The 12152-nt window shown below is 38.9% G+C and overlaps 1 protein-coding gene across 1 annotated transcript in view; it reads right to left on the bottom strand.

The window, feature by feature from the left end:
- Nucleotides 1-12152, bottom strand: part of LOC308625885 (uncharacterized protein) — a gene marked incomplete at its 3' end in the record, with an annotated part of 150517 nt that overhangs the window by 69204 nt on the left and 69161 nt on the right. Inside the window, 6 exon segments of the mRNA XM_081250488.1 lie at nucleotides 76-249; nucleotides 307-359; nucleotides 440-464; nucleotides 626-675; nucleotides 2102-2213; nucleotides 3444-3604. Coding sequence (XP_081106614.1) covers nucleotides 76-249; nucleotides 307-359; nucleotides 440-464; nucleotides 626-675; nucleotides 2102-2213; nucleotides 3444-3604 — 575 coding nt within the window.

The raw sequence follows: 12152 nt of genomic DNA, 5'->3' as shown, positions 1-12152 counted from the left end.
AAACTTAACAGACCTCCCCCCTAGGAGAAGTGGGATGGGGAGGGGGAATAACAAGCTCTAAAGAAAATTCTGCACCTGGGGTCAGTCTTGAGGCCCTCCTTGGAGTCCCTCGACCCCTTCTTTTCTTGTGGTTGTCCCACCACGAAAAAGGTATCTCTGATGGTAGGGAAATCGTCCAGCAGGGTTCTCAGGCTGTTGCAGTATGCCATGATCTGCCCCCGAAGAGCATAGTGAGACATGTGGTTGAATCTAAAATGTCAGAAGAGATGATGTGCAGAGGTGAATCCAAGTTGTTCCATCTCTCACGGAAGTTCCAGGATATAAGTTCCTGGAGACTTTTCAAAGAGAATAGAGGACATCTGTCAAGAAGAAAATTCTGTCTTGGTCAGGTTGCTATTGTCTGAAGGCAGAGACATGGATCTCTTCCAAGTGCCTCTCAGCCGTCACTTCTGATACTGCTTCCTCTGTGTGTCAGAAGACAGTTTAATTTGCTTTTATCCAGTAGGACTATGGCTTATTTAAACACAAACCAGCTGATTAATTGTATGGATTTCTGTATAATACTGTTGTTTATTGAGTTCAGAGTCATAAATCAGCATGTGTAGTTCACATATACTATACTTACTTCTGGCAATATTCAACTATAACGTCTCTCTTGACTTTCCCAATTTCATCCTGTGATAAAAGAGAATGACAGTTTTCCTATTAGACAGTTGACTATAAGAATTCCTCAAGCTAATACATCTGTACAAACTTATAGCTAACTTAAAGCAGGAGAAGGCCACACAGCTCAGATATTCTTTCTGAAGGTCAACCTACTGGGAGATACTCCTCTGTGGGCCTTTCCTACTCCAGCACATCTTGTGAGTATGCCAAGAATTCAAGGCCCTTACCACTCTTTACCTGAACCATTTCTCAGGGTTATGTTTGCAGAGAGCAGTCTGGAGGGATGAGGTAACATCTCTCTCTAGAAAAAAGAGCAGGTGGATTCCCAAGCTCAATGTTACTCAACTGTGACACAAAACTGCGTGTACCTCGGCTCCTCCATGTTGCCCCTGTGGGACCTGGGAGGCAAAAGGAAATGGCACAAACATGAGGCTCATGAGGCTGGCTCTGCTGTGAGTAACAAAGTTCTTTGCCTCTGACCTAGGAGTCTTGTGTCCTCTGCCAGCACACTCAGAACAGTAACAGGCTAACTTATTAGCTTATAAGTAGGCTAAAATCCCAGACCTTGACAAAACTGACAATTATATTGTCTGAACCCTTTCTAATCTGATAGGCATTGGATATTCCTGAAGGGCAGTTAATGAGCTAATATACTTTTCACTTGGTAATATTTTTTGAATATTTTCGTTAAAAAAGTAATTTACTTATCAAAGTAATTTACTTAATTACTTATCAAAAGAAGTCCTTTGCCCCCATTATTGCTCAGCAGTAATCTGGAAGGTCTAGCCTCCATCATATCCAATTTGTAGAACTTGATTAGGTAAATTGAAGTCCTTCCTTTTCAGTCACAGGTATGGACAAAGCCTAGAGATTGTGAACCTTGTCATTTCATTCCCAAATAACTATATATTAGCCTAAGGACTTCTTCATCAAAAAATTAATGAATAATGAAATAATATCCATAAAATTAAGCAACACTTTTAATTGACAAAGGTTTGAATTTCATAATACTTTTCAAAAGATTAGGTTAGTATAAAACTGTTTAATAGAAACATGGTGGTAGTGTCTGAAAAACCAAGATAACAGGTGAATTTGATGGCAAGAGCCCTTGCGCACCTTGTCTAAACCCGCTAAGCACCTGTGGGTCACTCAGGAGTTGTCAAATGTTCCAGAGCAGGTGCTGAAACTAGTTCTGCTTAGAAAGCGACAAAACAAAATGTGCCCTTGGAAAAATGCACACATTTTAAAAACTAGACTGCAATTAGCTTGAATTCCTTCCTTTCTATTTCTTATTGAACTCTCTTTTTCATTTCTTTATATTTTCAAGAGTTCTATCCAAATAGGCTGAAAGCAACAGGTTCCAAGTTAAGAATTTTTATTTGCTCAAATGTAAAAGATGATGAGGTCTTTAGGGAGCCCTTCTTACTACACGCACGAGGTTCTTCATTCTGTCAGCCATGGCTTGTTTCCTGAGGAGGAAGGCGTTCAGCATCACGTCCCGCAGCCCCACCTTTTCTAGTTGAATAGACACGAAAGCTTCCAGAGCCCTGACAAGTGTACAGAGACATGTGAGCCCAAGGCAGGAGGTAAATGGACATATAACAATAAGACTGGTGGACAGGAACAACTGGGGCTGCATACTGGGCACTGCTGCAGGAGATCAGGCAGCTCTGTTTCTGTGGTTCTTACCTGCTCCAAGTGTTTCTCTTATATTCACTGGGGATGCTGATATGTCACCATCCTTGTTGGGGACCCCCATGTGCCTGAAGCATGCATCGTCAGTCCCTCCTCACTCCCAAACTTCATAGCCTGGCCCAGTGTTTGTACTCCCAAGGTCCCTTTGTGCCCTCCTGGTCTGAACTGTAGGGGTACCTGGACTGAAGTGGCCTCCTAAGGGTCCTCTTGACTAGACACATTGGCCTTAAATCTCCCATCCACACACTGGGAATGTGAATTTAGAGCACTCAAACTCTGGCCATGTGTCAGATTTATGGCATCTTCAGGAGTAGAGTAGCTTTGCCTGTGATTTTGTACCAATTTATATTTATATTTAAATTTATATTTATTTTATACCAAATGTAGAATGAAAAAAAATTCTAAATTTGCCAGAATTAGACTAGAGTCTCATTGGTAAGCCTCAATAAAATATTCAGAGTATTCATAATTATTACAGAATACAAATCTCACATTCTGTAATACAAATTATTACAGAATACAAGATCAAGATACAATAGGGAAACCCTGGTTTATAGATATATGTCTGTAGAGGCCGTGCCTCTCTGACAATGTACCATTCTATTATTCTAAGCAATGGAAAAACCCTTGTTAGAATAGTGAGGGTAGTTCTGTGCTTTTCTGTTTAAGACAGGCGGACTCTCAACCACTGCGCCACCAGGGAAGCCCTAAGATAGATGTGGAAAATTTGGACATGCTCATATTCTTCTTATGTTCTACCCTCGTTGGAGTTTGAAAAATATAGAAAGAGGGAAGAAGGAGGGGAAGAAGGGAAGAGAAAGAGAAAGGAGATGAGGGAGAAGAGAAAAGAGTCTGAAATTAGGAACTGTTGACTCTCCTTCATAGACTGGAGCATATTAGAAGGAGCTGAGCCTTCTCGGTGTTTTATAACATTTTCAGACAAGGTCTTAAAAATTTAACACATGCTGGTGACTCTGGGAGTTTAGGCATCCTTCAATCCCATAATACTGTTATTAACTGGCTTGAACGAGGATACATTTGTTATTATAAACAACCCTTCACTGCCACCCACCGTGCAGTACCTTTTGGTAGCCTGGAATCTTTCTGAAGGATGAATAAGTGTGTCTGGGACTTTTGGAGTTGCAGCTAACAGCATGCTTTCTATGCCATTCACAATTCTGGAATTTCTTCTTCTGGCTGGACCCATTCCACTATGATTTCTCGGACCTGAGAAACTTATTTCCTAAAATGTTTCAAACCAAAGTGAATTAAATTTGTTGGATTTGTAAATCCTGTGGTACTGACTGTAAAATTATCTCACAGCCATAACTGACCCCACATACATGTGAATGGCTGGATATACTGGGGGTGGGAGGGAGTGGAAGGGAGAGAAGAGAAGGGGAGAAGAGGAGAGAGTAAGGGAGCGAACAGAAGAGAGATACCATTTTACACAATGAAGGGGTGAGGCACTAAGTGTGACTGTTTCCAGAATAGAGTTGTCTAAGGTGCTCTGAGAAAAAACTCTCCATTTTACAAGGTGGCTAGTTGGAGTGGTTTGTATACTGGCCTCTCAAGAAATATAGCTAATGAACTTCATGGCTGCAAGATCTGAAAAACCATCTCAGGGTGCCCATTCTTGTATAGCCTAAGCAGATGGAGGTGGGCTGTATATGCTGCCCTGCACAATGTAATAATGAGGGAGGGAGAGGTGGAGGGAGGGTGGGGAAGGAAGAGGGGGAAGAAAAAAAGGGAAATCTGTATCTTCCAATATTCCTATTGGTTATGGAACTACAGGGCATGATGGATGGAATTCTTTTACATTTTTCTAAAATACTAACTAAAAGAAAAATATTAAGCCTTCAAAGGAAAGACTATTCTTCTTCAAAGAAAGAAATAAGTTCTCCATAGCTGAATTACTGAAGGACACTGAAGGAAAATGAGACAAAAGAAAAAAACCTTGGGTTAAAAAGGCTAAAGTTTCCATCTTGATTTTTTCTGAAGACTCTTGGGCTATCCCAGTCTCCTGGAAATATTAGAATATACTAGTTCAGAAGACTCAAGAGGTCTTCGAAAGGCTATGAGTGAGCTAAGAGGGAAGAAAATAAGCTCTGTAATCAGATCCTAGTGCTGACACACAGCTGGTGATCTTGGCTCTGTTCCCTAACCTTTCAAAACATGTTTCCTCACCTAGAAAAAGGGGATGATGTCCTCCATCTCCTAGGGCTGCTGAGAGGATCCATGAGCTCAGGTATATCCATCACTTAGCTCACCGCCTTGCCTGGACCATAGAAGCTGCTAAGTGGAACCCTTAAATCCTTGACTCCCTCAAGTTGCACTCAAAATCTCAACCATGACCATCTTTTCTTTCTATCCTCACTTTCTTCCTTTTTTCAAGTCCCTTCCTACAAATATGATCACATCTATTTTATTCTTAATTCTCCGATCCCTCAAGCTTCCTCTTCAATTCTGACCCAACTTCTTAAAGAGTTATTATGGACTAAATGCTTGTGTCTCCCCCTAAATTCTTACGTTGAAGCCCTAACCCCCAGTGATGGTATTTGGAAATGGGGCCTTTGGGAGGTAATTAGGGTTAGATGAGGTCATAAGGGTGGGGCCTGAATCTGATAGGGCTGGTGTCCTTATAAGAGGAGGAAGAGACACCAGAACTTTCTCTCTCTGCCTTGTGAGGACAGTGAAAATGCAGACATCTGCAAGGAAGAGAGCTCTCACTAGAAGCTGATCATGTTGGCTCCTTGATCTTGGACTTCTAGCCTCCAGAACTACGAAAAAATTAATTTCTGTTGTTTAAGCCACCCAGTATATGGTATGTTGTTATGGCTGCCCCAGCAGACTAATGCAGGAGCTGTAAAAATACCCTATTTCTACATTTCTATCATTCTGTCACTCCTTAACTCTGGCAGTCTGGCTTTCACTCTAACCCCCTTAGAATTGCTCTCTCAGAGTCAGCAATGAACTTCTGAGAATATAAAATAGCCTCATTTTAATTCCTTCTCTTCTGGTTCTTCCCTCTACATTTAACTCTGTCAACTTTTTCCTCCTCTCCCTCTTCCTCCGTCACCTCTTCCTCCTCCTAAAAATAATAACTTTATTTAGGTAAAATGGACATTCAATAAACAACACATACTTAAAGTGTACAGTTAGATAAGTCTGGGCATATGTCTACAACTGTGAAACCATTACTGCAATCAAAATAATGACCAGAGCCATCCCTCCCACCCAGCCCCCTTCCTCAAGCAACCACTGCTCTGCTTTCTGCAACTATAGATTAGAATGCATTTCCTAGAATTTTATATAAATGGAATCATGCAGTATATATTCTTTTTTTGGTCTGGCTTCATCCATATTGTTGTATATGTCAATAATTCATTTCTTTGTATTGCTGAGTAATACTCCATTGTACAGATATATCACAATTTGTTTGTCCATTCACCTGGTGATGGACAGGGTTTTGGGTTTTTTCCAGTTCTTGGCTATTTTAAATAAAGCTGCTATAAACATTTACGTATGTCTTTGTATGGACGTGTGCTTTCATTTCTCTCAATACCTAGGAGTAAAATGGCTGAATCATATGGTAAATATATGTTTAACTTTCTAAGAAACTGCCAAACTGTTTTCCAAGGTAACTGACAATTGTGCATTCCCATCAGCAGTGTATGAGAGTTCCAGATCCTCCACATCCTGCCAAGACTCAGAACAGTTAGTTTAAATTTTAACCATTCTAATGGGTATGCAGTTGTTGCTCACTGGGGTTTTAATTGCATTTCTCTAATAACTAATGCTGTTGAACATTGTCTTGTGTGCTTATTTGCCATCTGTACATCTTCCTTGGTGACTCATTTCTTCTTGAAACACTCTCCATCTTTGGCTTTGATAACAGTAACAATTTTATTCTGTCTCTTTCCTTCCTTCCTCCTTTCCCTTCCTCTTGTTCCCTCTCGATGTCTCCATCATTTATTCCTCCTTACTATATCATTAGACCTCTCCTGTCCACATTTGTAGAAGAGTACTTAAATACACACATATATATTACTATATATATTCACATATGCATATGTATATAAATAACCCTAATGCCTTCCTACCCCTCCTTGTGCTGTGAGTCTTTCCAGGCTATTACTCTAATGCCTTCCCACCCTGCTCTGTCCTCCTATGCAGTGACTTTTACCATTTGCTTCCTGGATGAATCTCAGGGAGTGACTTATAAGCCTCTCAACCTGGAAACCCCCACTTATATCTGTCTTACATATGGGTATTCTTCATAAGATTAAATTAACTGAATAAAAGATTCCATATGTCAACTACACATGAAAACCTCAGGTGGGGCCAAGCTGGGCTTCCCATTTTTTCCTAGTACTCATCTGCCCTTTCATACTATGCTTGAGTATCTGAAGGGTCATCTCTACCAGTCAAAAAACTCATCCTTCAGGTTTTCCCAAATGCCCCCCCCCTGACTCTGTGTTGCCCTTCCTGGCTCTCCAGATGTGACCTCTCTTTTATTTAAATTCCTTCTATAGCTTGTTGAACCTCCATTATTCCTTGTATTTGAACCACTTATGAGCCTCTCCCCCTTTTATACACCAGACATAAGTTCCTCAGGAGTATGAATTGTACCTCAGTATTATCTGATGAGCCTAACTTAAAGTAGGTACTGATTTAAGATTTGGGGGGTTGAATTCTTAAAAATCAATATAACTCACTCTATCCCTATTTTCTACTTCAGTATTTGATTTCTATGGGCATTAGTATTTGGCAGTAGAAGTGGGGGTTGAGTATTCTGGCCATACTCATAAACTTATACTCTTTTATTAATGTAAAGAGTAAAAATTGAGAAATAGAGGCAAAAAAATTGTGCTAAGTGGTAAATGTGGTGAGCTATATAGAATTCATAAAGCTTAAAGAATGTTTAAGAACCATCTGGAAAGTTGGCTTCCTAAAGTCATATTTAATTTTTTAAAAAATTTATTTATTTTCGGCTGCACTGTGTCTTCATTGCTATGCTTGGTTTTTTTCTAGTTGCGGCGAGTGGGAGCTACTCTTCATTGCAGTGCACGGGCTTCTCATTGTGGTGGCTTCTTTTGTTGTGGATCATGGGCTCTAGGCACAAGGGCTTCAGTAGTTGTGGTGCATGGGCTTAGTTGCTTCGTGGCATGTGGGATCTTCCTGGACCAAGGCTTAAACCCGTGTCTCCTGCACTGGCAAGTGGATTCTTAACTACTGTGCCACCAGGGGAGCCCCTGTCATATTTAATTTTACACTTAAGTTACATTCACAAGTATATACACACAAGAGAAAACTATACAGCTGTTTATAAAAATGGAGGAGAAATCTCTATGAACTGATTTGGAGTGATTTCCAGGATATACTGTTAAGTGAAAAAAAAAATGCCGAAGAGTATTATATACAGATAAAATCCGAAACCCCTTCATGATAAAATCATCAAAAAGCTAGGAACAGAAGGGAATGTCCTCAACCTGGTAAAAATTATCTAAGAAAAACTCATAGCTAACATCATACTTAATGGTTTAAGATTGAAAGCTTTCCTCCTAAGATCAGGAATAAGACAATAATATCCACGCTCACCATTTCGATTCAACTTTGTACTAGAGGGTCTAGCTAGGGCAATTAGGCAAGAAAAAGTGATAAAATGTATCCAGAATGAAAAGAGAGTGGTAAATTCATTTCTATTTGCAGATGACATAATCTTTTATATAGAAGATGTTAAGGAATACATACCTATACACACAAGTAAACTATTTACAAGTTTAGAAAGGCTGCAAGACAAAAGATCAACTGTATTTCTATATACTAGTAATGAACACTGAAAATGAAATTAAGAAAACAATTACACTTACAATAATATAAAAAGAATAAAATATTTTGGATTTAATTTGATAAAAGAAATACAGAACTTGTACACTGAAAACTATAAAATATTGTTGAAAGAAATTAAAGAAGACATAAATAAATGAAAAGACTTCCCATGTTCATCGATTAGAAGACTTAATATTGTTAAGATGGCAATAGTACTCACACTGATCTACAGATTCAATGCAATCCCTGTCAAAATCCCAAATGGCTTTTTTTTGTTGCAGAAATTGACAAGCTGATCCTAAAATTCATATGAAAATGCTACAGACCCAAAATAGATGAAGCAATATTGAAAAAGAAGAACAAAGTTGGAAGACTCATACTTCTTAATTTCAAAACCTATCATAACTCTACAATAATCAAAACACAGTGGTACTGGCATAAAAACAAACATACAGATCAATGGAATAGAATTAAGGGTCCATAAATGATATATACAGGACATTCCATCTGAAAACAACAGAATACACTTTCTTCTCAAGTGCTCATGGAACATTCTCCAGGACAGATCATATCTTGGGTCACAAATCAAGCCTTGGTAAATTTAAGAAATCATATCAAGTATCTTTTCTGACCACAACACTATGAGACTAGATACCAATTACAGGAAAAAAACTGTAAAACATACAAACACATGGAGGCTAAACAATATGCTACTATATAACCAAGAGGTTACTGAAGAAATCAAAGAGGAAATAAAAAAATACCTAGAAACAAATGACAATGAAAACATGATGACCCAAAACCTATGGGATGCAGCAAAAGCAGTTTTAAGGGGGAAGTTTATAGCAATACAGTCCTACCTCAAGAAACGAGAAAAATCTCAAATAAACAACCTAAACTTACACTGAAAGCAATTAGAGAAAGAAGAACAAAACAACCCTAAAGTTAGCAGAAGGAAAGAAATCATAAAGATCAGATCAGTAATAGATGAAAAAGAAATGAAGGAAACAATAGCAAAGATGAAAAAAACTAAAAACTGGTTCTTTGCGAAGATAAACAAAATTGATAAACCAGTAGCCAGACTCATCAAGAAAACAAGGGAGAAGACTCAAATCAATAGAATTAGAACTGAAAAAGGAGAAGTAACAACTGACAGTGCAGAAATACAAAGGATCATGAGAGATTACTACAAGCACCTATATGCCAATAAAATGGACAATCTGGAAGAAATGGACAAATTCTTATAAAAGCACAACCTTCCAAGACTGAACCAGGAAGAAATAGAAAATAGAAACAGACCAATCACAAGCACTGAAATTGAAACTGTGATTAAAAATCTTCCAACAAACAAAAGCCCAGGACCAGATGGCTTCACAGGCAAATTCTATCAAACATTTACAGAATACCTAACACCTATCCTTCTCAAACTCTTCCAAAATATAGCAGAGGGAGGAACACTCCAAAACTCATTCTACAAGGCCACCATCACCCTGATACCAAAACCAGACAAAGATGTCACAAAGAAAGAAAACTACAGGCCAATATCCCTGATGCACACAGATGCAAAAATCCTCAACAAAATACTAGCAAACAGAATCCAACAGCACATTAAATGGATGATACACCATGATCAAGTGGGGTTTATCCCAGGAATGCAAGGATTCTTGAATATAGGCAAATCAATCAATGTGATACACCATATTAACAAATAGAAGGATAAAATCCATATGATCATCTCAATAGATGCAGAGAAAGCTTTTGTCAAAATTCAACACCCATTTATGATAAAAACCCTCCAGAAAGTAGGCACAGAGGGAACTTACCTCAACATAATAAAGGCCATATATGACAAACCCACAGCCAACATTGTCCTCAATGGTGAAAAACTGAAAGCATTTCCACTAAGATCAGGAACAAGACAAGGTTGCCCACTCTCACCACTATTATTCAACACCGTTTTGGAAGACCTAGCCCCAGCAATCAGAGAAGAAAAAGAAACAAAAGGAATCCAAATTGGAAAAGAAGTAAAGCTGCCACTGTTTGCAGATGACATGATACTGTACATAGAGAATCCTAAAAACGCTTCCAGAAAAGTACTAGAGCTAATCAATGAATTTGGTAAAGTAGCAGGATACAAAATTAATGCACAGAAATCTCTTGCATTCCTATACACGAATGATGAAAAATCTCAAAGAGAAATTAAGGAAACACTCCCATTTAGCCTTGCAACAAAAAGAATAAAATACCTAGGAATAAACCTACCTAAGGAGACAAAAGACCTGCAGGCAGAACACTATATAAGACACTGATGAAAGAAATTAAAGATGATACAAACAGGGCTTCCCTGGTGGCGCAGTGGTTGAGAGTCCGCCTGCCGATGCAGGGGACACAGGTTCGTGCCCCGGTCTGGGAAGATCCCACATGCCACGGAGCAGCTGGGCCCGTGAGCCATGGCCACTGAGCCTGCGCGTCCGGAGCCTGTGTTCTGCAACGGGAGAGGCCACAGCAGTGAGAGGCCCGCGTACCACCAAAAAAAAAAAAAAAAAGATGATACAAACAGATGGAGAGATATACCATCTTCCTGGATTGGAAGAATCAACATTGTGAAAATGACTATATTACCCAAAGCAATCTACAGATTCAATGCAGTCCCTATGAAACTACCACTGGCATTTTTCACAGAACTAGAACAAAAAATTTCACAATTTGTATGGAAACACAAAAGACCCCAAATAGCCAAAGCAATCTTGAGAAAGAAAAACAGAGCTGAGGAATCAGGCTCCTTGACTTCAAACTATACTACAAAGCTACAGTAATCAAGACAGTATGGGACTGGCACAAAAACAGAAAGATAGATCAATGGAACAGGATAGAAAGCCCAGAGATAAACCCACGCACATATGGTCACCTTATTTTTGATAAAGGAGGCAAGAATATACAATGGAGAAAAGACAGCCTCTTCAATAAGTGGTGCTGGGAAAACTGGACAGCTACATGTAAAAGAATGAAATTAGAACACTCCCTAACACCATACACAAAAATAAACTCAAAATGGATTAAAGACCTAAATGTAAGGCCAGACACTCTAAAACTCTTAGAGAAGAACATACGCAGAACACTCTATGACATACATCACAGCAAGATCCTTTTTGACCCACCTCCTAGAGTAATGGAAATAAAAACAAAAATAAACCAATGGGACCTAATGAAACTTAAAAGCTTTTGCACAGCAAAGGACACCATAAACAAGACCAAAAGACAACCCTCAGAATGGGAGAAAATATTTGCAAATGAAGCAGCTGACAAAGGATTAATCTCCAAAATTTACAAGCACCTCATGCAGCTCAATATCAAAAAAACAAACAACCCAGTCAAAAAATGGGCAGAAGACCTAAATAGACATTTCTCCAAAGAAGATATACAGATTGCCAACAAACACATGAAAGGATGCTCAATATCACTAACCATTAGAGAAATGCAAATCAAAACTACAATGAGGTATCACCTCACACCAGTCAGAATGGCCATCATCAAAAAATCTAGAAACAATAAATGCTGGAGAGGGTGTGGAGAAAAGGGAACACTCTTGCACTGTTGGTGGGAATGTAAATTGATACAGCCACTATGGAGAACAGTATGGAGGTTCCTTAAAAAACTAAAAATATAACTATCATATGACCCAGCAATCCCACTACTGGGCATATACCCTGAGAAAACCATAATTCAAAAAGAGTGATGTACCACAATGTTCATTGAAGCTCTATTTACAATAGCCAGGACATGGAAGCAACCTAAGTGTCCATCAACAGATGAACGGATAAAGAAGATGTGGCACATATATACAATGGAATATTACTCAGCCATAAAAAGAAACAAAATTGAGTTATTTGTAGTGAGGTGGATGGATCTAGAGTCTCTCATACAGAGTGAAGTAAATCAGAAAGAGAAAAACAAATACC

Source organism: Mesoplodon bidens (genome assembly GCF_964165515.1).
Source record: "Mesoplodon bidens genome assembly, chromosome: 12".
NCBI lineage: Eukaryota > Metazoa > Chordata > Mammalia > Artiodactyla > Ziphiidae > Mesoplodon > Mesoplodon bidens.
Note: the sequence above shows the minus strand (reverse complement) of the source record. Positions and strands in the feature narration are given on the sequence as shown.